The sequence below is a fragment of the Lissotriton helveticus genome, chromosome 7 (assembly GCF_964261635.1).
Source record: "Lissotriton helveticus chromosome 7, aLisHel1.1, whole genome shotgun sequence".
Classification (NCBI taxonomy): Eukaryota; Metazoa; Chordata; class Amphibia; order Caudata; family Salamandridae; genus Lissotriton; species Lissotriton helveticus.
In genome coordinates, this window is record NC_136068.1 from 965,760,421 (window position 1) to 965,786,728 (window position 26,308).

The 26,308-nt window shown below is 48.1% G+C and overlaps 1 protein-coding gene across 2 annotated transcripts in view; it reads left to right on the forward strand.

Moving 5' to 3' along the window:
- The window catches only part of CANX (calnexin), a 574,990-nt gene that overhangs the window by 463,905 nt on the left and 84,777 nt on the right, over nt 1-26,308 (forward strand). For both annotated transcript variants that reach the window (XM_078653533.1, XM_078653534.1), the window contains exons 12-14: nt 7,886-8,005; nt 8,334-8,457; nt 8,568-8,659. In XM_078653533.1, coding sequence (XP_078509659.1) covers nt 7,886-8,005; nt 8,334-8,457; nt 8,568-8,659 — 336 coding nt within the window. The remainder of the gene's footprint in view (nt 1-7,885; nt 8,006-8,333; nt 8,458-8,567; nt 8,660-26,308) is intronic.

A 26,308-nucleotide genomic window follows, 5' to 3' on the forward strand; every position in this document is an offset into this window, starting at 1 on the left:
TTTTTTGCCTTTCGACACCAAAGGACGATCGACGATGGAGCGGAGTCCGTTCAAGCGCTGCCCCGTCTGCAACTCTAAATATCCACACATCGACGTGCACCCGGTGTGCAACAAATGTCTCTCACCGGACCACGACGAAGACCGCTGCATGGCCTGTTCGAAATTCAGGTCAAAGAAAACTCTCCGTCTTCGACGCGCTGCACGACAATCGGCGCCGGGCCCGGAGAACATCTTCGGTGGTGACGACGAAGAACATGTACAATAAGAGGATCCGGAGCACTCGGATCCTGCGTCGGAGCCAGACTCCACCTACAACGAGGATGAGGAAGAACTCTACGTCCATGATGAAGACGTCGTCGAGGTAGGAGACAACGTGCAACCTATCGGAGCCGTCGATGACGACTCAAGTGAGGAGCTAGGCCTAACCGCAGTAGCGGGCCCTCATAAAGACTCTTCCACAGCTCAGGTCGAGGCATCTTCGGAAGGCCTTAGCCAAGATCTTCAACACCGTTCTCTAGTCCCGCTTCAAGGCCTGACTAAGAACATTTCCAAAGAGCCATCGGTCAGTCGACCACACTCAGTGGAGAAATCCAAACCGAAACCAAAAGACACCAAATCGAATCCGACACTGGTTAAACCAACCATCGGATCGACGACTTCGGAACATTCCAAGTCAAAACGTGCACTCGACCCCTCTGGATCGAAAGGGGTCGTCGAACCGAAGATCGGGTCGACTAAGCCTGTGTCTGCAGTGAAACACGTCATGCTCCCGTCGACGTCCACTTCCGGTTCCAAAGATGGCGGCTCTTCCGAAGGACTCGAGGCCCAGAAGACCATCGATCCGAAAACAAAAAAGTCACCGTTAGTCAAAGCCTTCGACCCAAAGCCGAAAGTTGGATCGAAAGACACTACCGCGTCGAAGCCCAAGGGCGTTCCTGCTGCGCAGCAACGGCTCGAATCGACGCACGGCCTCAAACGCACTGAGCTGTCGAAGTCGGCCGGATCAAAGACAGCGACTCCATCGAAGACGATTGATACGGCGCCAATAAAGTTCGGACTACCCCCAACAGCAAGGCCTAAGTCTATTCAGCATGCTCAGGCTACCGACTCCTCCAAGTCGACGTCGGTTGCCGAAACCACTCGGCCTCGGTCGGAAGATGTTGTGTTCCAGCCACCGTCCTATGACGACCAGTCAAAACTCTACATCGACTCCGAATCGGGTCGACTCACCATTTACAAGCGTAAGATCAGGCCTGAAGCGCCTATGGAACATTATAGGATACCACTGAAGAAAAAGAGACTCTTCCACCTCTCCTGTTCTTTATGAGCCCATGCAATCATATGCTCAGGACTATACCCACTCTCCCACAAACGTCACTGAGGATGTGGAGGAAGGGGACAATGAGGACCAGTTTAACTATCCCATGGATACTGATCAAGATGAGTCCCAGCCGTGGGCTGACACTGTGGACCATATGCTATCAAGCCTTCGCTTACTGAAGATACTGCTGCGTTCAACGCACTAATTGAGAGGGCGGCACATAACCATGACGTAGATATGCACGCTGACCCAGTGGAGGAAGTCTTTCTTTTTGATACGTTCTCCACATCAGAAAGGTCTATAAAGACTCTGCCTATGCTCAAAGGTGTGCTCAAACATGCAAGTGACATTTTTAAAGAGCCCACTAAAGCAAGGGTGGTGAACCCAAGAATTGAGAGGAAGTACCAGCCTGCGCCCGTGGATCCTACCTACATCAAGGGGCAACTCCCACTGGACTCCTTAGTGGTGGCTAATGCTCGCAAAAGAGCGAACTCTCAGACAACGGGTGATGCTCCTCCTCCGGACAAAGAGTCCAAGATCTTAGAGGCCTCTGGAAAACGTGTGGCAGCTCAAGCTGCTAATATCTGGAGAATCTCCAATACCCAGGCCTTGTTGGCACGCTATGACAGGGCACACTATGACACGTTAAAGCAGTTACTGCAACACCTGCCAGATGCTTATAAGGAAGGGGCAGAAATGCTTATACAAGAGGGGAAGTTAATCTCCAACACGTCCATTAAGTGCGCGTTGGATGCAGCCGACACAGCAGCTAGGGCCATAAACACTAGCGTTATGCTCAGAAGGCATGCCTGGCTCCGCATCTCTGGATTTAAGTCGGAGATCCAAACTACCCTGCTCAATCAGCCAGTAAACCCTGACTTCCTGTTTGGTCCGGAGGTGGACACCACTCTTGAAAAGATTAAGGACACTGAAACTGCGAAATCCATTGGAGCTCTGCAGTCTCAGCAGTTATGGGGCGGTTCCTTTCGTCGCTCCGGTAACAGGGGAGACTCAAGAGGACAGGCGTCGCAACAAGCCCAATACACCAAGGGGGGCACACAAACCACCTATAACAAGAACAATAGGGGTGGATACCATGGGAACAGCAGCAAGGGCAGAGGACGTGGAAATAATAATACCAGATCCTCTGCCACTAACAAGCAGTGACGTCTTGTCACTGCCCCCCGACCATATAACACCGGTCGGGGGGAGACTCCAGCAGTTCCTGCCAGTCTGGGAAAGCATTACCACGGACAGGTGGGTGAGACAACTTATACAACACGGTTATTGTCTAGAACTGACCTCCACTCAACATACCCCCAAGGCACCGTCCTATGTCCGCCGAGCACATGCACTTATTGCAGCAGGAAGTCATATCCATGCTGCAAAAAGGCGCCATAGAACTCGTGCCTTTAGAACAGCAGGGTACAGGGGTGTACTCACTGTACTTCTTAATCCCAAAGAAAGACGGGTCTCTACGGCCCATTCTAGACCTCAGACCTCTGAACCAATACATCCTGTCAGAACACTTTCACATGCTAACGTTACAGCAAGTTCTGCCGTTGCTCAGTCAAGGAGATTTCCTAGCAACATTAGATCTGAAGGATGCCTACTTCCACATTCCCATTCACCCCAGTCACAGGAAATATCTCAGGTTCACCATCAACAACCAGCATTACCAGTTCAAAGTCCTGCCTTTCGGGGTCACTACAGCCCCCAGAGTGTTTACGAAGTGCTTAGCGACAGTAGCCGCGCATCTTCGGCGGCAACACATCTATGTCTATCCGTATCTGGACGACTGGCTGGTACAGGCAAAGTCGGCCCAGCAGTGTGCCGGCCACATGTCGCGCACAATTCACCTCCTACACAGTCTGGGATTTTCGCTCAATTACCAAAAGTCCCATCTTCACCCCGCACATGTACAGCAGTACCTAGGCGCGGAAATTAACACGCTCGCTGCCAAAGCGCAACCAAACTCAGCGAGAGTCAACAGCATGCGAGTGCTCATTCAAAAATTCAGGCCACAACACTCACTCCCAGCGCAGGTGTTCATGCAACTGATAGGCATGATGGCCTCCTGCATCTTTATAGTCCCCCACGCGAGGCTACACATGCGTCCGCTTCAGGAATGCTTAGCACGCCAGTGGAACCAGGCTCAAGGACAGATTAGAGACCTAGTGTTGGTGACCGGTCGTGCATACAACTCTCTGCATTGGTGGAACACACACAACCTTTGCAGGGGACGACCGTTCCAAGAGCCTGTGCCACAGATAGTACTGACAACGGACGCATCTCTCCAGGGCTGGGGAGCGCATGTCCTCCACTATACAGTGCAGGGACTATGGACACCGCAACAGCAGAAAATGCACATCAACCTACTAGAACTGATGGCAATCTTCATGGCAATGAAGGCATTCAAGTTGCATCTCTGCAACAAAGTCGTGTTGATCCGGACGGACAACATGACTGCCATGTATTACATCCAGAAGCAGGGAGGGACACACTCCCCACAATTGTCATTCCTAGCACAGGGCATGTGGAAGTGGGCCATTCAGAGGAACATGTTCCTCATGGCGGAACACCTCTCAGGCAAAGACAACCAGATGGCGGATCCGCTCAGCAGATACAGCCATCAAATGCACGAGTGGGAGATACATCCCTCGGTTCTCCAGCCATATTTCCAGCAGTGGGGTCATCCAGAGATAGACCTCTTCGCCACACACGAAAACGCAAAATGCCGCGCCTTCGCCGCCAGGTTACCACACCCGCAGTCTCAGGGCAATGCGATATGGATGAACTGGTCGATCAAATTTTCGTACGCCTTTCCTCCAGCACCACTCATACCGCTAGTGGCACGCAAACTGAGGCAACACTCCATGACGCTCATCCTGGTTGCTCCAACGTGGGCACGACAGGCATGGTACACCACGTTCCTAGAACTCTCCGTGGTGCCCACCAGCGCCCAAGACTCACACCCAGTCTCCTCACTCAGAGCCATGGAGACATTCAGCACCCAGATCCGCAGCAGTTGAGCCTTGCAATATGGCTCCTGAGGTCATAGAGTCCTGCCTCCTCATCCTTCTTGACCTCTCTTCAGCATTTGACACGGTCAAACACGAGAACTTACTGGAGCTGCTAAGCACTAGAATGGGTCTATCGGGAACTATTCTCAAATGGTTTATTTCCTTCCTTTATAACCGGTCTCAGAAGTTCAAGATCGACAATGTGCTATCTACACCTGTGCCAGCAGATCTAGGTGTCCCACAAGGATCTTCCCTCTCCCCCACACTGTTCAACCTAGTCATGGAACCGCTCGCCACCTTGCCCCAAGCATCCAATGTTCAATTCCATATGTACGCCGATGACACACAACTTTACCTAAAGCTACGATCCCCGGAAGATATCAAACTTCTGAATTCCACACTTAGTAACACTCAATCCTGGTTGGCCGTTAATCACCTCAAACTAAATGCTCTGAAAACTGAGTTCCTACTCATCTCACCTCCGGCGAAAATTACCACCACCCAAACCTGGCTCAATAACCTAACAGCACTCAATGTCCAACCTACCATCGTGGATTCTGCGAAATCCCTAGGCATCACACTCGACGCCAAGCTCAACATGCAACAGCACGTTAGCAAAGCAACAAAAGGAGCTAATTTCCAAATCAACACACTGAGGAAACTTAAACCCTTCCTCCCAGCCAAGGACTTCCAAACTGCTGTACAAGCGTTAGTCATCCCTCGCATAGACTATGGAATTGTGGCCCTCAGCGGACTCCCGTTAGCCACAACAGCACCCCTAAGAGCCTCCCTGAACGCTGCCGCGAGACTCATTACTGGCTCAAGTAAACATTCGCATATATCCCCAGACTTAAAATCTCTAAAATGGCTGCCTTTTGAAGCCAGAATACAGCTAAAAATTGCCGTCATGACACACTCGGCGGTGCACCACAAGGCACCCAACTACCTCGCTCAAAAGTTGTCTATCAGGTGGTTCGAGATCCAATAGAAGTTCAAAAAATTTACTCCTGAAACCTCGTAGATTCCGGAAGGAAAAAACATACAAGCGCTCCTTCTCAGGAATGGCACCCAGGATCTGGAATGCACTCCCTCCTGAAACCAGGCTTATCTCCTCCACTGCATTCTTCAAGAAAGAGGTGAAAACCATCCTTATGGCCAAGTTCACCTGAACTTTATAAGTGTTGTATCAGAGTCTCTGCATCGCTTTGTAGTTTTTGATCTCCTGATTGTCTCTTGGCACTATATTCTTATTTGATTGTGACACTATTATGCTACTCTCCTACTACCGACCACTAGATGATGCACTTTAGTTTGTTGAATCACCCTCCTGATGCCCCCACCCCTTGTTCTCTCTATCCTTAGAAATTGGTATAAGCCATCCCTACATCCAAAGTTTACCTGAACTCTATTGTAGCGGGATCAATGACTTTGCGCCGTCTTATATTACTTGTTACCTGATTGTATTTTGGTATGTTTTCTGTACACTACTGTTTTCCTATTTTGTTAGTGACTATTATACTGCTCCCATTAGTTCTGTTCAGTCCTGTTGCCCCTACCCCTGTCTCTGTGAAGCGCTCTGATATCTGTAAAGATCTTGTTCGCGCTATATAAAACTTTGAATAAATAGAGTTTGGCTACCTACACCTGCCTCCTGACTGTATGTACATCATAAAGGAGGCTAGGCGACCTACCACCAGGGCCTGCTACGCGGCGAAATGGACGCGTTTTGTCATCTATTGCTCCAATAATGACATAAATCCACTTGATGCTTCCACGCAAAACATCATATGTTATTTGCTGCACCTGTACAGGTGTAACCTAGCGTACAGTTCCATCAGGATACATTTAGCAGCAATGGCGGCTTATCTTCAAAATAGACAGCACCTATCCCTTTTCAGAGTGCCAGCCATTAAAGCATTTATGGAAGGACTGAAAAGGGTAATTCTTCCAAGACACCCGACTTCGCCAGTCTGGAACCTCAACATAGTCCTCACCAGGCTCATGGGCCCACCGTTTGAACCTCTCCACTCTTGTGAGATACAATTTCTCACATGGAAAGTGGCTTTTCTGGTCGCAATTACGTCACTGCGACGAGTTAGCGAGCTGCAAGCCCTCACTATTCAGGAACCTTTCATTCAAATTCATGCGAACAGGGTTGTGCTACGCACCAACCCCAAATTTATGCCCAAGGTAGTTTCGCAGTTCCACATTAACCAAACTATCGAACTACCTGTATTCTTCCCAAATCCTGATTCAGTGGCAGACAGAGCACTACACACACTTGATGTTAAAAGGGCTCTCCTGTATTACTTAGACAGAACTAAAGACTTCAGGAAAACTAAACAACTGTTCGTTGCCTTCTCTCCACAACACAAAGGCAACCCAATTTCTAAATCCGGTATAGCCAGATGGATTGTTAAGTGCATCCAGATCTGTTATCAAAAGGCTAAACGCACGTTAACAGTTCCCCCAAGAGCGCATTCCACACGCAAATTAGGGGCATCCATGGCTTTCCTAGGTAACATTCCTCTAGAGAACATATGTAGAGCAGCTACATGGACCACCATACACACATTCACCAAACACTACTGCGTGGATGTACACTCAAAACAGCAAGCTGCTGTAGGTCGGGCTGTTCTCAGAACTCTCTTTCAGACTGCTGCAGCTGGCACGGGCAACCGCCAATAAGGAGGGTACTACTATTTATTCTATGCATAGATATAAATTCAGCAGCCCACATGCCTAGAACGGAATATGCTACTTACCAGTATGCATCTGTTCTTGGCATGCAGGGCTGCTGACATTTATATCGCCCGCCCTCCTTCCCGGCGCCTGTCGCAGCTGTAGCATTCACACTCATTCTAACGCATGGTCATCACTTACTTTATCACACTCCATCTCTGCCACAATGGCGAAAAACAATCTGAGCATGGAGGGGATGCCCATGCGCACTGTAGTCCAGGGGAGGAGCCACCTATCTCGTGATACTTCGAGGACTCTTCCAGGACAACAATGTGCAATCATCCGGACCCAACACTAGGCGGCGATCTATGCATAGATATAAATGTCAGCAGCCCTACATGCCAAGAACAGATGCATACTGGTAAGTAGCATATTCCTTGTGAAGTTTAGAAACTGTAATTACAGTTGTGATTTTAGTTCCATCCACTCGCCTTGAAGGCAGGTAGAAAATGGGTGGAAATTGACGTCAGCATGCCGACGGTGGGCTTCTTATGCCTCCATGCGACATCACACGGTGCCGCATGTGGTGCCATGTGGATTCCGACGACCCTGTCAACATGGAAGCGCTATCGAGAAAGTTTCAGTGGAATGCTGGTGTACAGGGCTATTTAAAAGCTGAGAAATCTGCAGATAGATACTGGATCCACTAGAAAAAGCATTACCGAAGGTAAGCACCTGGTTTGAAATAATGTAGCTTGTTCAACTAGATCTTTAGTCATAAAGTTTGATTAAACTCTGGTTTGTTTAATTGATGGAACCTGACTTTCCTCTAGCCACTGATGCCTGCTTGTGTTTTCAGCCTGGTGTGGTTGGACAGATGATGGCAGCTGCAGAGGAACGGCCTTGGCTCTGGGTGGTTTATGTGCTGACTGTTGCTCTACCGGTGTTCCTCATCATTCTCTTCTGTTTTTCTGGAAAGGTATGTGTGGTTTTCCAACTTTTTTATCTGCTACTAACAAAAAATGTCAAGCCTCGCAAGATACTCCAATCTGTGGTTATTTTTACAGCTCATTTCGTGGAATCTTCTAGGTAGTTAGCAGTATTTAATCTTGTTTATGTGCTTTTGTACAGTTTGTAGCTTCAACCTCATACATCAAACGTTGTAACTAATTGTCTTCACTTGTGTGATACTTGTAAAGAGAACAGTGAGTCTATATAGGCTTTAGAAAAGACATGATACATAACTGTTAGCTGTCCTACAATTCTTGCCTCTTATTACATCAAAGCTAACATTGTTCTTAATATAGAAGCAGCCCAGTCCTGCAGAGTACAAGAAGACTGATGAACCGCAACCAGATGTGAGTGATAAGGAGGAAGGAAAGGTGGAAGATGAAGACGAGGAAGGTGAAATGGAGGTGGATGAGAAGCAAGGTATGGAACTTTAAACCATATTTCATATAAGTCTGAGTCAATCTAAGATTATTAGTGTGCAACTAAGTTAAAACGAGCCATGAAGAAGAACAATGTTCTCTTTTTATTAGAAGAGAAACAGAAGAGTGATGCTGAAGATGCTGGAAATGGGAGTCAGGAGGAAGATGTAGACGAGGAGGAAGAAAAAGAGCCTGATGCAAAGGTAGGTACAAAATGGTCTTTTCTCTGTCTGTTTATGCCTTAAGCAATATGATTGAGTTGTAACTGCCCACAATCTTGAACTTTTGTGATGTGTCTTAAATGAAATGTATTCTTACAAAGCATTATGAATGGTCCTAATGCTGCCACATAATTTTCCAACCTGTCATTAGGTAGTTGTTGTGTAGAGAAAAATGTGAAATGGTCCAAAATAGTGTCCTTGGTTTTGCAATTTTTAGATAATTCTAAAGAATGCAATTACCCAATGGTGTACATAAACACTAACCTCAGCAGATGGGAACCAGAGGCTCGGGACTAAGGGGCAAGCCAGACTCCACTTTACTATGAATCCACAAAAGAAGACTGCCCCTAGATTGTGTTCCTAAAGGTATCTACAGAGTTAGGGGGAGATGCGTTGCCAATGGGGGCATCTCATGAAGTTACGGACTGGCCTCACACACCTCCCGGTGTCATGCTTCATCATAGGCTGTCTTCTCCCTCTAAAAACTTGGTTTGATAGAGGGCGGGCATACACCTGGAGACAGGGATGCACTTCTAAATCTAAGTGATGGCTGTGGGGGGGTGGGGGAGTGAAAAAGTGTATTAAAAACCATTACCCTTGTCCATATCCTTTATTCAGGGATCAAAGGTATGGTAGTTAAAAGAAGTGATCGGTGATATGGGACATTAATCTCCCTTCACCGCGTTATAAAGGGTCGACATGTTTCTGCTAATGTGTCCCCGAAGGGTACGCAGCATTCTTCAGGACCAAAGGAGAGGTTATTACCTAGAGGTCCACTTCCCGACACCTAGTGTCAGAAAAATGGACCTGCATTCGAAGAGAACATCATTCTGGACCCATCCCAGTTTGGGTTCCGTAGCAACCACAGCACCGAAACTGCCGTCATAGCCACCACCGACTATTTCAGATCCTGCTCGACAACGGAGAAACCGTGGCCCTCATCCTCCTGGACCTGTCAGCCGCTTTCGCGACAGTCTGCCACGCACACTAAAAGCACGCCTCCACGACGCCGGAATCCAAGAGAAGGTCCTGGACTGGACCACCTCCTTCCTCTGGGAGAACCCAGAGTGTCCGCTTCCGCTCCAAAGCCACAGAGATCATCTACGGCGTACCCCAAGGATCATCCCTCAGCCCGACGTTGTTAATCGTATATATGGCACTGCTCGACCACGTCGTCCGACGGCACGACCTAAACATCATCTCCTACGCCGACGATACCCAGCTGATCCTCTCGCTCACCAAGGACCCCCACACCACCAAAACCAACCTCCACGAAGGAATGAAGGCCGTCGCCGACTGAATGAGGAACAGGTGATTGAAGCTGAACTCTGACAAGACGGCGGTCCTCATCCTCTGTTCCACCCTCTCAGCCTGGGACGACTCTTAGTGGCCGACTTCACTAGGAGCACCTCCTACGCCCACCGACCACGCACAAAACCTAGGAGCCATCCTCGACTCCACACTCTCCATGACGAAGCAGGTCAACGCAGTCTCCTCCGCATGCTTCGCAGTATCTTCAAGTGGATCCCCACCACACCTAGAAGGACGGTCACCCGGGCCTAGTCAGCAGTAGACTGGACTACGGCAACACACTCTACGCAGGAGCCCCGGCCAAACTCCTGAAACTACTCCAACGCATCCAGAGCGCCTCCGCGCGCCTGATCCTCGACCGCAGTCACATCACACCCCACCTGAGAGACCTGCACTGGCTCCCCATCAAGAGGATAACCTTTAAGCTCCTCACCCACGCACACAAGGCACTCCACGGCACCCGAGCAGCGTACCTCAACAGCCGACTCAGCCTCTACACCGCCAGCTCCGCTCTGCAGACCGCGCCCTCGCCACTGTCTCCCCGCATCTGAAGAGTGACCGCCGGCGGCAGACCATTCTCCTCGCCACCAAGAAGTAGAACACCCTCCCCATCTGCCTACGGCAGACCGAAGACCTCCTAACCTTCAGGAGACTCCTCAAGACCTGGCTCTTTGAACAGTAGCAGCGTCGTCCCCCCGCCGCCCCCATCCGCCCGTCTTCCTGCGCCTTGAGACCCTCACTGGTATGTAGTGCGCTTTACAAATGCTATTATTGATTGATTGAGATTAAAGGGTGGTGTGTCAAATTTAGGTGTACATGTGATGCACAATTTTGCACCAGCTGAAGACTTATAAGTGTGGTATGCCAGCAGCTCAAAGTAAAGGACCTTTGCATTGTCTAAGCGCAATCCAACCCATGCGTGGAAAATGGTGATGAACTGATTGAAGGATAAACTGCTGTATTTTCCTAACTGCTTATAAATATTGAAAGCATGCATATGTAACTGTCTCAGTTTAGCCATCCATGATCACCCTTAAATTTCAAACGGTGTAAACTGAAGTAGGACTTTGCTAAATGCTTTTTTAGTTTCAATAGTGCTGCCACATGTACACTTCTATATTTATTCCAACTTTTCTGTCCCAGAAGACACTAGAAAAGCTTTATATTATATCATGTGTGGCTGTAGATTTACAGTTACTCCCGCTATCTAGTGTTGGACGCAGACGTTTGGGAGTTAGTTTTTTTTTTTGTGTTTGAGTCCCAATACCTGCTGTGACCTAGTCTACAGTGCAATAGAATAAAAACTCCACCTGTTCCCCTTCCTGGAAATAAAACGGGAACTCAGGGGCCACAATCGGAAGTATGCCATGCTCTTTCCAGCAAAACTGCGTGTGCAATCAGATGGTAAGTCGTTGTTCTTCCAGTCCCCGGAGGACGCCTGGGACTGGCTAGAGAGGTGGCGTTCCACCGCAGACGGAGATGGCTCATCCCAGGATCACCCTCATAGATCCAACCGTCTTCCGGGAACATTGACTGAGTTAACCAGACACTGGTATCAGTCGACTTTGCACGAACTGGGGTCCCACCCCGTACCTAGTGTTTAGCTATGGCACTGACTATACTGGCTCTTGCCACGATCCCTAGTTTAATGGGAGGAAGGTGCTCTTTGCATCCGAACATTGTCTAATATTTGTATTGTTTCCCCTAATGAGCACTCTAGGATCACTGTCAGTGTTTATTTGCGACTTGATTTTGGGGAGGGGGGTGGGGAGACGTTCCGCCCAGAGCGATTGGAGCGACATATTCCTAGTTTAAGGGTTACGAGGCCCTTAAGGTTTCAACCTGGGCAAATGTAACTGTTCTTTAGGGAGGAGGGTCGGATCTTGGGGTAGTTTGGTTGTGTAGCGTTCCCCTCTACATGGTTCTAGTCATGGGTACGCAAGCGCTCTGCAAATTGGGGTGGTGACCAGTTCTGAGTCCACATTGCAGGGAGGCGCAGTGGGGGAGGGGGGGTCCAGGATGTTTTTCTAAGGTTTTTATTTACAATTTTTATTATGTTTTATGAGCAGTTTGTCTACCAAGGTCACATGCAAACTCGGTGGGGTTACCAGCGCGCACAACGATCTACCCTGCACATTTCTGCTATGCTTTTGTGGTCCAGTGGGTCTCGCTGTGAGGGTTCTGCCGACTTTCGCCAGGGGTCCTCCGTGACCCACGTGTTCTCCTTTCCCGTTGTGGGGGTGTGTCCCGCTGCGCATTGCTGCTCTCTTGGCCCTGTGGTACGCGGGGCTGCTGTTCTCCGCAAATGAGTGGCATTCCTATCAACTCTCCATCACTGGGTCGACTCAAAATAATCTCTTGGAATGTGAACGGACTGGGTGACCGAATTGAAAGGGGAATAGTATTACAATATCTCAAATGCCACACCCCGACCTGATGTTGCTCCAAGAAACACATATTCCTGGCACCACATACTGTGCACTAAATCGATAGGGTCATAAACTGCGTGCCCATGCGGGTTACACACAGGGTTCCAGGGGGAAGGGCATCCTTGCACGAGCCTCCCTTCCTTTTAAAATCAAAAAAATTACACGCGACCCCTCTGGCCGCTTTGTCACGGTGTCCGGATTGAGGCAGGGTCGCTCCCTCAACGTGACCTCCCTATACATACCCCTCAAGTTACACTCCTCCACCCTGACTGATTTGGGCCCTCACATGTTGAATCTACCTGAGCGGGAAACTTTACCAGGGGGAGACTGTAACGCTGCCATAGCCGTGGACTTGGATTGTTTACCACCCTGACAAGGAGAACCACAGGGGAAACTTGTATGACTTTTTAGCAGCCAGGGGACTGATGGATGGGTGGGGCACACACTACTCCTCCGACAAGCAATATACCTTTCTTTCGGGGGTACTTGATAGTATGTCCTGCATAGACTACTTCTGCCAAGCCACTCAGCTTTCTCGGTTAGGTGATATCCCCTTTTTGCCCAGGGGTATGTCTGACCACTCTCCTATCCTGGCTCACTACGGTGATGTGCCTTCTCGCTCTCATCATGAGATGGCCCTCAACGCATGGTATCTTAAGGTGCTGGAGAAGCGGGACAAGCTGGTACAGGCCACAACAGATTATTTCTCAGAAAATGAGGGCTCAGTCGAATCTGATGTGACCCTCTGGAAGGCATATAAGACTGTGATTCGAGGATGTGGGATGGCGTGTCTCCAGAAGGAGAAACGTAAGCAATTGGAGGATATAGAACTGGAGGTGACCAATCTTGAACGCGAACTAATCTCATCCGCTTCCCCCGACACCTCCCACAAACTTGCAGTGAAACAAAAGGAATATAGCGATATAGCTAGAAATACGGCCCAAGCGCATTACTGAACCACTCAATATAGTGTCTGAGATTGGAGATAAGGCCAGTAAATTGTTGGCATGGCTAGATATGTGAGAGTTGGCCAATAGGTGGGTGGCTGAAATGATGGCTTCTGATGGTGTGAGGCGGTGCGACCGAGATGGGAATGCTGATAGCTTTGCTAACCATTTTGAGTGGCTCTGTCCCCACATCCACCTCCACGCAGGAGGAAGCAGCTGAACTGCTTTCCACCCTCCCAAGGTTAGACCTTCAGGATGTCACTGACCTGGACACCGCCTTGACCCCTGAGGAAGTTTCTAAAGCAATTGGTGCATTGCAGTTCGGGAAGGGCATGGGTCCTAGTGGCCTTCCAATCGAGATCTATAAAGCAGTATCTTCGGCGCTGGCCCCGTTTCTCATACGGATGTATGACGAAAGTGTGGATCGTGGAATCCTGCCCGAAACACAGAGACTAATATTGCGGTCATACACAAGAAAGGAAAACCCCCGGCCCAATGTGGTTTGTATCAACCGATCTCCCTATTCGACCCAGAGGTCAAGATCCTGGCCAAAATTCTGGCCCTTCGCCTCTCACCCCACCTTCATAAATTAATACACCCGGACCAATCTGGCTTTATGCCGACTAAAAATACGGCGCTCAATCTCAGTCGCCTCTTCGGGGTGCTAGGCAGAGCCCCCACCATACAAGAGGATGCGTAATTGTCCTTAGGCGCCAAAATGGCGTTCAACATGATTGTGTGGCCTTTTCTGTTCGCCTCCCTGGAAAGGTATGGCTTTGGCCCACAATTTTTGTCTCGGTTGCGTCTACTTTATGCTAAAGCCCTAGCTCGCATCGCGGTAAACTGTGGCAGATCGGCGATTTTCGAGTTTGGGAAGGGTACGAGACCGGGTTGTCCGCCCTGGCCCTACAACCATTGGCGATGTGGATTAGAGGGGACCCCTCTATCCGGTCCCCGGACTGGCCTGACAGGATCTCCCTCTATGCCAATGACCTTCTTTTATATTTAGCCAAACCCCGATCCTCAATCCATGAATTGCTGCATATTCTCACCCTCTTTGGCAAATACTCTGGCTACACCATTAATTGGGACATATCGTTAATTTATGTCCTCAGTGGGGACCCTGCACGGCTTCACAATCAACTTCCGTTACCTGGGCATCTATGCCACAAGAGATGTAGATGTCTTCAAGCAAAAGAATCTCCTCCCTCCCCTACCGCCTCCGGGCTGACGTGCAGCATCGGAAGACACTGCCCCTTACTCTATTAGGTAGAGCTGCCCTCTTTAAAATTATGGCACTTCCCTGTTTCCTCTGAACTCTACGGAATATGCCCTACCCCGTCCCGACTCAGTATTTCCAAACCATTGATTCAGAGGTCTGCTCACTACTATTGAACGGCCGCACGCCCCGAATTGCCCTGACCAAACTCACACACAGCTGGTATGGCGGGGTATTGCTCTCCCTGCGATTGAGACTTATTACTGGGCCTCAAAATTACTGGGCCTCAATCATTGGGCCCACCGTCCTCTTATGAACCCAGCGTACAGGATGGACAGGCTCAATATGGCGGCGGGCAATTACTTGCAGGTGTTATATGGGGGGCCTGGGCATCTACCCAACTTTACCCCGACCTCCACCACAGTCTTGATCCGGCACGCTGCAACTGCTGCGCTGGTTTGGAAAGGTAAAGTCACGCAGGTTACTCCGCTGCTGGAATCTTGCCAATTAGGTATGCTTTCTGGTCAACCTGGGTTTGACAAATGGGTCCTGATTGGTCTTTCTGCAGTAGGGGACATGTGGGCGAAAGGTGCGGTGATTCTATTCGGTGAGTTGCAAGTAAAATACCAGCTGCATGAGAGGGAAACGTTCCGATATCTTCGGGCACGTAGTGCATTAAGTAAGGTTATTCCCAAGGGTTTCGATCTACCTGTTTCTTCACCTTTAGAGGACAGGCTTCTAGACGACTACCTTCCGGATAAGTCCATCCCTTTGACCTACCGTAAAATACTTAATTCACCTGAATCTCTCGAAAAACTCCGCACGAAATGGTCTGATGACATGGGGGATTTACCTGACGAAGATTGGAGGGAGGCCCTGGCATCTCCCAGGGAGATGGCGATCCATTCTCGCTTTAAGCTTATACAGCTCAAAATACTCCACAGGGCCTATTACACCAGCACAGCACTTGTTAAAATCGGTCTAACGGTCTCCCTGCTCTGTCCCCGAGACTGTGGTTCCCTGGGTACCTTCTTGCAAGAGTGGTGGGACTGTCCAGTCCTACAACAGTATTGGAGTAGGGTTTTGTCCACCTTGTCCCGAATGGTCATAAACTTATAGAAACCTCTCCTCAACTCTGTATCTTAAATATTTGGGACATCAGTGACCTCACCCGCACCGAACAAACATGGGTTTCATTGTGCTGTATCATAGCAAAACGTAAAATACCCAGAATATGGAAGGGGGAGTTGTGCCCCGACATAAGGACTCGGCGGAGGACATGGACTGGTGCATGCAGGCCGAAAGCGTGGTGTAGGAGAGCAGGGGATGCCCAGGCAAATTAACTAAAATATGAGGCTCTTGGAACGAAAGCAGAGGGTTTTTGGGCACCCCCTTTGATGAGGATTACCCATTTAACGTTGATAAAAAGACACTTTAATGATTTAATGTCAATGTGTGACCAAACTATTATCAGTGACGTTTTTTTATTTTATTGATTACGTATACAAGGTATTTAGTCTATGTGACTTAATCATTTCAACAACTGCTCTTTTTCTTTGCATTTGTGTTTTATTATTGTTGCTTCTTTCAATAAAAAGATTTATAATAAAAAAAACTCCACCGGTTTTCTTTCGCCCCCGGGTTTAAAAATTAGAGTGCCAGCTCCAGTTCTGACGATACATTTTCGATGGGACAGAGTGTTACTTGTGCTGATCTACTGAGCACAGTATATACTAATGGTTGGTTCTGTCGAGAAAGGTAGAATTGCTTCAGAACGTTTTGCATTTATCCTGACATCTTGGAAAACCAATTAGTGGCATATGTTATAAGCTCAAAATGTGCCTGATATATTGAAAATCATATACCATATACAACAATACATATACAAATATATAAAGTCACAGGACTGTTCATCATATTCTATTACATACATAAATATGTGCCAAATGCAAGGGGGCTTATTTACCAGCCCCTTGTGCCTCCGGTGCGTCACTTTTAAAATGGAAAAAAGTGGCGTACTGGCAGCGCAAGGGGCTTGTAAATAAGCTCCAAAGTGAATTACATTGAACACAATCACAATAAAATTCACAATACACATAGAAAAAGACTTAATTGGGCGTAAGCTTAGAAAATATAATACCGCAGATAGCCTTATTTTTGGGCAGTGATAAATGGCATACTAGTACGGAATGCCTAATCTGTACGTCGACGTTTCAGCCCTCAGAGTGCTTTTGCAAAACATCACCCAGGGTCTTATTCAGGACTGTGGCTAAATTTTAAAGCAACCTGTATGGTAAAAAAAACAGTATCAATGTGGTCATCAAGACGAAGGAAGGGGTCCCACGTGCACATCTCACTTGTATCAAAGGCCTTTAGGTTGCTACATGGATGGAGGGGTCGCATAAAATCTCATAAGTCCTCCATATGTACCTATATTCGAAAAACAGTATTGACCAGATTTCAAATATAGAGATGAGAGCATCGAATGTGCTCAGACCATTATCCTGTTCAGGAGCTGATATGCACTTTCCTGAATGGCCACACCTAGGGGTAACAATGGAACAAAGGAGTAATGGGCTAAACATTAGAACTTCAAATCAAGCACATTCTAAGGTTGTACAGTGTGCTTCATCATGGAGCTATCTGTCTAATAGCCCTTCTCACCAGGGAGAAATGTGACACATTGTATTCCTTCCTCTGTTGGCGTTGGGGAAACGGGAGCCGATAGTGCTTCCTGTGTTTTAGTGATTTAAACTTTTTCTAAAGATGACATAATGTAAAATGTCCCCTGTGGTTAAATAAAAACAAAAATAAATTAGAAAATGTTCATTTGGATTCTACTTAGAAACGCGATATCAGATATACCTTCCAAAGTGGTGCCAATTCATCAGTCTGTCTCCGCAGCCCTACCTGAGTCTACTGGTAAGACGCGGCCTGCAGAGAACGAGGTAACAGAGGGGACGGATGCTACCTAAGCGTGCACGTCATTCTCAGCGTGCTGCAAAGCAGCTGCTCGATGACTCATGGTAACATGGGAGCTGTCAAAACAGAGCTTCTCGATGGTCATGGCAACGCAGCCTCTGCATAAAACTGATTTGAGAGGGGGATCTTCTGTCTGTTGGATGGAGTGCAGCCCTTCACAATAAATCAAAAGTACCCATGATTTATGGGGGTGCCTGCCAATAACTTTAGTCAGATTGCAACTTTACTCCAGTATTGGACCTTTCATAGATTCACATGCTTGAATCATTCCCCGTCATCGAGACGGGAGTCTCCGGGACATAAAAAAGCAATGCTTAGTAGTATAGCAAACTGAAAAGAGGCCTAGGCCCATTTCTCCTTTGCAACCCATAACCTTTATTATGTGAAAAAGGACCAAACTTTTCCCTGAACCAATCAGAGCTCCTCACCCTCGAACACTCCTGAGAACCTATTGCCCCTCAGATTTTCTACCGCACGTTGTGCTAGGGAGTCTCCTTTGAGCTCTGCTCAAACTCTAGCTATTCAGCTTTTGAGGAACTCTGTGTCTTGCTATCTTCACTTGGATTTGAGAATACTTTGACCTGTTCTCAAGTACATTCTGTTAGAAAGTCTGGAAAAGAAGGGTCTATTTAGAGCCTGTGCTACCTGCTCTAAGAAGAGGCTCTACACTGATGACCCACATCAAGACTGCATTTACTGTCTTTACCCTGATCACCAAGCCAAGGACTGCAAGGTATGTTGCACTTTCTCTAGTAAGACCCTTAGAGATCGTGAGGGACGCCTTATGATATGGCTTCAGAAGTTGAAGGCCAGAAAGGAGGTAATCTCAAGTGACAGCAATCAGGAGTCCTCCTCTATGTCTAGGAGATCCCAGAAGAGAAGAAAATCTCCTCAGACTCATTCCTCAGCGTCCTGGGAAAGCCCTAAGACCACCACTCATGGGTCTTCAGGGCATAGTCCTTCAAAATCTCCTCAGCCAAAGGAAAAGGAGAGTAAAGGACACACTTCTGGTGACAAATCGTCTAAGAGATCCACTTCTGAGTCTTCCAAGTCACCACCTCTGGTCAAAGAATCCTTCAAGAAACCATCTTCTATCTCTCCTGAGGAGAAAACCAAAAAACCCACATAGTCTACGAAGAAACAATCGTTGACGGCGACAAAAACAGAGGTACTGAAAATGTCAAAACTACAAGCATTGCCTATTAGTGTCGACGACGTCAGCGTCGACGATAGCATAGACGCCGGTAACATCGACGACAATGGCAGCGATAACCACAACTTCGACGGCAGGATCGTCGTCGACGGTGACGGCAGGATCGTTGACGGGAACATCGACAATTACTATGTTGGCGAGAGATGCCTCTTGTCTAGTATTGACGACGACAACATATTCGACTGTGATCTCGTCGACGAGAGAAACTCCAGCTTTTGGTTCGGAGAAAGATTATGCCAGCGGTGACTGCCCAGAGTAAGATTACTCCTCTGGTTCCATCACACCTATTGGAGGGGGAGGAGTCAGAAGAAGAGGATGAGGGACCCTTTGGGTATGCCAGTAGTCCGTCACAACTTCATGTGAAATGTCAGGATGAGGATAAAGAGGGTTATGAGGAGTATCATAGCCCCTTGCAACATCGTTATCAACAAGGATTTCAGGAGGAGTTGGTTGCTATGCCATCCTCCATGATGATGGACTTTCAGTTCATGCTACAAGATTATAAGAAGAGATTTCCACTGTCAGGAGCCCCTCAAGAAATTCTTCATCCACACCCACGGTCCATTCCGGCTACTCCAGCTAGAAGCAGGGCGTCGCTACAAGAGATTACGCCTCCAACGCCTCAAGTTCAACATCACCAGGATCCGGTTTACCACGGTTGATGAAGACCAGGAAGAAGGGTAGATAACGGACCCTAACAAGGAATGGGACGACTACCTAATCCCATCTCCGGCATCACCCACACCAGGGCCTGCGGATTCTCCACCAGTGGATATTGGTGGATTCCACAACTTAATGGAAAGAGCAGCGAAAAGGTTTAAACTTCCAATGGCTACAGCCCCAACAGAATGCTTCCTTTTTGATTTTAAGGAGCCGTATCCTAAATCAATTCGATCCATACCAATTGTCAACCATGTAGGGGAGGAAGGCTTGAAGGTGATGACGCCAGCGACGGTTACACCTGTACTCGCTAGGTTGGAAAAGAAGTATAAGACTCCTTCGGACGCACCAGCGTGTTTGCTGGGTCATCCTAAACCGGATTCGATAATTTCCCAAGCTGCGCAACAAAAGTCGAAAAAACCATCAGCGCCTATTTCTGCACCTCCAGACAGGGAGGGAAGGCGTTTGGACAATGCAGGGAAAATATTCTCCTTTGTCAGCTCTTCTCGTCAGTGAGATTCTGGGCAGATATAACCGGCTCCATACATAGACCTCATTCCTGAAGACGGGAGACAGGAGGCGAAGAAAGTTTTGCAGGAAGGTGAGAGAACTTCGGCTGAAGTCATCGACTGTGCGATGGATATCGCGACCACAGCCTTTCGCTCTCTGGCAGGTGTGGCAGTTCTACGACGCCAGGGTTGGCTGAGAGCTACTGCCCTTAGACCGGAGGTCCACAACAAGATTCTAGACCTCCCATTCGATGGGGAAGATTTGTTTGGACGACAGGTTGATGAAACCCTTCAGGGTATCAAAAAGGGCACGGATACGGCGAAGGCCTTGGGTACGTTGCAATATCGGAAGATGCCTTTTCGAGGTGCCCGGGGAAGAGCACTACCATCTTATAGAGGCGGCTACCAACAAGGAAGATACCCTTCTTATTCTCCCTCATCACAGCAATACGGACAGAGGCAATCGGGGAGCTACTCTAAATCCGCTCCAAAAGGACGAGGTGGTCGTCAAGGTAAGGACAATAATAGAAGGCAATGACAACCTCTGGTATCTGGCTTCATGTACTCCTTCCCCTCCACGAGTTCCCCAGGGTGGAAGAGTCACTCACCATTTACAGAGTAACATCAGACAAATGGGTCCTCAACATAATAAAATTCGGATATACTCTAGAATTTCTACAATTCCCGCCTTGCTCGCCACCTACAAACCAGAAAGCCGAACATTTATCTCAAATGCGCCGTCAGTTTCGGACAATGCTCCTAAAGGGAGCAATAGAACCGGTGCCGAACTCCCAAAGAGGGAAAGGATTTTATTCCCATTTCTTCTTAGTCCGGAAGAATGCTCTCCAATGGCGTCCGATTCTCGACCTAAGATCTCTAAATGCCTACCTCAAAAAAGTCATTCAGGATGGTGGCCCTCCAGGACATTCTACTGCTTTTAAACCCAGGCGACCATATGACCACCCTAGACTTGCAAGATGCATATTTTCATATCCCCATTCATTCTTCCCACAGAAAATACCTTCGGTTTACAGTAGCTGGAGACCATTACCAGTTCAAAGTGCTGCCATTTGGCCTCAAGTCTGCCCCGAGGATTTTTACAAAATGTCTTGCGCCTGTGGCAGCCTATCTCGGACGACAAAAACACCAAATATTTCCATACCTGCACGATTAGTTGATAAAAGTACCATCGGAGACAACCGCTCAGGCATCAACTTTGGCATGCATACAGTTGTTTGCAGATCTGGGTCTGACTTTAAATGTGGAAAAATCATCCCTTCAACCATCCAGAAAATCAAGTTCCTTGGTGCAGTCCTAGACACTTCGCAAAACAGAGCATTCCCATCCACAGGAAGACAATTGGGACTAGTGACTCTAGCCAAGGAGTTCAAGAGAAAAAAGTGTCTTTCAGTAAACACGTACAAATCGCTTCTGGGGACGATGTCCTCGTGCATACCTCTCATTCCTCTTTGCCGATTAAAAATGTGTCCATTACAAGAGGCGTTAGATCTACAATGGTGCCAAGCAAAGGGATCCTTTGAGGACAAAATCAAGATCACACCAGCTATGCTGCAGGCAGTAACGTGGTGGACCCAAAGAAACATCTCAGTGGGTCTTTTCTTCCTTACCGAACCAGCTCCATTGGTGATTATCACGGACGCTTCTCTGTAGGGATGGGGAGCAGTCTTCCAGGATTTGCATGTCAGCGTGAAACACAACCGCAATGCACTATCTCAACAAGCAGGGAGGCACAAGATCACTCTCTATTGCAGGAAGCCCAGAGGATATGGGAATGGGCTATAGGACACAGGGTATCTCTAAAGGCTCTGCATCTTCCGGGAGATCAAAACATTACAGCGGACACTCAGCAGGCAGAGGACACCCTGCCACGAGTGGGAACTCAACCAAGACACATTACTGAGAGTCTTTGGCTGATGGGGAGTACCGACAGTGGATCTCTTTGCCACAGCCCAGAACAAGAAATGCCAGTTCTTTGCAAGCTGGTGTTACCAATGGTGATCGTGGGGGAATGTGTTTTCGATGGCATGGTCCGGCGTCTACGTCTTTCCACCGATTCCCCTTCTACCCCTAGTGCTCACAAAGATAAAAGAACCGTGCAGGATAATATTGATAGCCTCTTGGTGGCCCAGGCAGCACTGGTTCACAGAGTTACTCCTACTATCGGAAAAGAATCCAATACGTCTGCGGCCGATACCAGCACTTTTGACTATGGCTCAGGGACAAGTGTGGCATCCAGACCCGAAGTCACTGCGATTAGCGGCCTGGCTCCTGAATACCGTGAATTTCACCAATGAGACATTCTGGCGGAATGCCGATAGATGCTATCAAAGGCACGGGCTGACAGCACCAATAAAACATATAGAACGAAATGGAAGAGATTCTGTTTATGGTGCCAAGAACACGACCTGCTTCCTCTGAATGCGGAGGCACATCAGATCATCCCATATATACTACTGCTGGCAAAGTCAGGTTTGGCCCATGCCTCTATTTAAGTACATTTAGCGTCGATCTCTCGTTAAAGGAAAACCTCATCTGGTCCATCCCTTTGGTCAGAAAGGATTATAAAACAGTTCATGAAGGGGCTGTTTAGGGTGTACGCCCCTATCAGACCTCCTCCACTATGGCAATTGAACATTGTTTTATCCCAGTTGATGAGACAACCATTCGAGCCAATTCACAGAGGAGATCTTAAATTCTTATCCTGGAAAGGGGCTCTACTAGTAGCTCTCTCTTCAGCCAGGAGAATGGGGGACACAGGCGCTCACAACTCAGGAGCCTTTTCTGCAATTCAGGGAGGACAGGATGGTCCTCAGAACAAATCCCAAATTTATACCAAAGGTGCACCAACAGATTTTCATTTGAATGAGCCATTGATCCTTTAAAGATTCTTCCCTCAACCTGCGACAGCTGCAGAGAGAACTCTCCATACTTTGGATGTTCAACGTTGTCTAAAATTTTACTTACAAAGAACAAAATCTTTCAGGAATTCTACCCAATTATTTGTGGCTTTTAGTGCCCCCAGGAAGGGGTTCCTGTTGTCGAAACGGGGAATTGCAAGGTGGATTTCAAACGCCATACAATACTGTCATCAGGCGGCTGGGAAGCCATTGAATGCACGTGTTTGTGCACATTCCACGAGAGTGGTGTCCACCTCCACTGCTCTGTTTTCCGGTGTGCCTATCCAGGACATCTGCAGGGCCGCTACCTGGAGGAGTATGCATACTTTCACCAGACATTATTGCCTAAACGCTCATGCAGAGAAGTCCATGGCAGTGGGACAAGCTGTACTGAGGAACCTTTTCCAGTAATGGTGAGCCTTCTTTGCCATCCCTCCTTCCTTTGTTGGTAAGATAAGCACAATTTATTGTTGTATGCTGTATTACATATGATTTATGAACATCTATCTATGTGTATTTACCTACAGCTACTGCTATTGTTAAAAGAGGTGTTGCTTGGCTATTTTAGGGGCTTAAGTGGCAAAACAGAATGTGCTATAGTTTACTGCTCGCTATTCTGATTCAGGCATGTGAATCTATGAAAGATCCAATACTGGAGTAAGAAAACAAGCTACTTACCTGTAACTGTAGTTCTCCTGTATTGGAAGCTTTCATAGATTCACATGCACCCACCCTCCTCTCCTGAGAGGCTGACCTCTGATTTGGCACAAAAGGTGTTTTATGGCACACATGCACGAAAATCTGAGGGGCAAAAAGTTCTCTCTGGAGTGTTCTAGAGGGTGAGGAGCTCTGATTGTTTCAGGAAAAAGTTTGGTCCTTTTTTAGATAACAAATGTTATGGGTTGCAAAAGGGAAATGGGCCTAGGCCTCTTTTCAGTTTGCTATACTACTAAGCATTGCTATTTTATGTACCGGAGACTCCCGTCTCGACGACAGGGAATGATTCAGTCATGTGAATCTATTAAAGCTTCCAATACTGGAGAACTACAGTTTCAGGTAAGTAACTTGTTTTCTTAATGATGTATGCCAAGCTGCATTTTGATGATTACCACATATTGCTGTCGGTAATGTAAATTCGTCCTCGTAGCCACTATACATTTATATGCAATTATAAACAATAAGCTGCATTTCAATGATTAACACACAATAGAATAGGTAATGATTGCATCATTGGTGAAGGACATAGCTTATGTAAAACAGCAATTGTTTTAAATCCATGAGTCATTGAGTAAAGGTATAACAATCCTTGCATGACAGGATTGAATACCTGCTATAACATTAGAGTGCTGCTTATTGGCACTGGATGTCTAACCCATACGGGAAACGGTCACTACAACGCTGCTGTTTCCACGCATACCCTTAACCACGCATGCATTACAACGCATGCATGGTTACCACGCATGGCCTTTACCACGCATATCTTTACAACTAGATGCATAGTAAAGGTATGTGTTAAAGGTGAAAATCTGATTGACTACTAGCTGCAAATTCCTTAACGTAGAATTTTCCCCATGCGTGAGCCTGGATCACAATTTTTTTTTGCCACAGCATCTCTGCATGCCAGGGGGCAGCACCACGTATCTCCACCCTGAATCTGTCCACGGATGTGACATCAGCGAGGTCACATAAGTCCCACCCCGCGTGATGACATCTGATAGACTACTAGCCACAGATTTCTTAACGTAGAATCTGAAAGAGACACGTTAGTGATAGATTCCTTACCTTAGAATATCCCCAGGCGTCAGACTGGATCCGGAAAATTTTGCGTAGCAATAGCCCTGCGCGCCGGCAGGCGTCGTCCGCGTCCGGCGTCGTTAGCGCCGGAATGACGTCGTTGGAGTACTTAGACGCCGACCATGCGCGCTGACGTCAGTTCCTCTTTTTTCCGCGACAGCTAGCGCAGATCCGGAGAAGCTCTACCCCTTAGTCATTTTTTGACTAAACTTTTTGATCATTTCTTTGCTCGAGTCTTCTACTCCGGTGCCGGTAGGGATGCCCTGGTTTAAACCCTGTTCCAAATGCGACCGACTGATGTCGGTTACCAAAACCCATCGCCGGTGTCTGAAGTGTTTAGGCCTCGACCACAACGACCGCACCTGCTCCGACTGCTGGGCCCTGATGTCTAAAGCTAGGCAGTTGGCCCCGCGCCGCTCCAGGTCCCGGTCCCACAGAAGGTCGAGGGACCGTTCGCGGGGTCGGAGCCCTCTCAGCTCCGGGAGTGGACATCGGTCTTCTGATAGATACATCTGCCGTGTGGATTCCTCACCTTGTGAATATCCCCTTGCGTCAGCAACAACATTCGGAAATTCTTTTGTAGCCTCGCGCCGACGTGGACTACGACGTCATAGAGACACGACCTCGCTCGCGACTCCGCTGACGTCACCGACGCCTACAATAGGCCCACGCCGGCGTGATGACATCAGTTCCCTTTTTTCCGCGTCGTCGACGCTAACGGTTTCGGGATACTCTGTAGCTTATTGTTACTTTATATTCTTCGATTCTCCATTCTCTGACCTTTTGCTACCGTTGTCATGTCGACAAAGACAGGATTTAAGCCTTGTAGAGAATGTGGGAAGATGATGTCCGTTACGGACCCCCACCAGGACTGTATCTGGTGCTTGAGTTCGGATCACGACGTGGACGGATGTTCTTCTTGTCAGAAAATGAATCCGAAGGCTCTTCGCGAAAGAGAATCAAAACTTCTTGTGGCCAAATTAAAGGCGAGTAAAGTTAAAAGATCCTCGAAGCACTCGAAGAGATCAAAGTCGAGATCCTGGTCGAGGTCTCGAGAGGCGTCGGCCTCGAAGTCTTCGTCTGATCACGCTTCCGGTTCTCGTAAGAAGCATAAGAAGAGGAGGCATGGATCCCGTCATCATTCAGGTGATAAGTCTGGTTCTAGATCGAGATCTCCCAAGAGGATGAAGTCAAAGGTGATTCCTCTACAAGTGTCGGATCAAGAAGGGGAGGCTTCGCCTTCAGAGTCGATGGTCCATTCTCCGACTCCAGCTCCGGATCCGACTCCGGCTCCGTCTCCGACTCCGGCTCCGTCTCCGGCTCCATCTCCGACTCCAGATGGAACCGATGGAGTTCCTGTTGAGGAAGAGGTTTCGAATCCTGTTCAGGTGACAGATTCAAACCTACCTCGATCGGCCTGAGCATCCTCCATTCCCGACTCCAGGTCAGGACCCCTCTGCGTTTTTAAACGCGATGTATGGTGTCTTCTCGAGATCATGGTACCCCTCTGGAGCGCCTTCGGGTCCCATGGTTCCAATGGCATTTAATTTGGGTGTACCTCACTCCTATGCCCCGGCACCTTTCATGCCGTATATGCCAGCACCGACCCCGCTGTGGCAGTACCAGGCTCCACCGAGGTCGACGCCGAT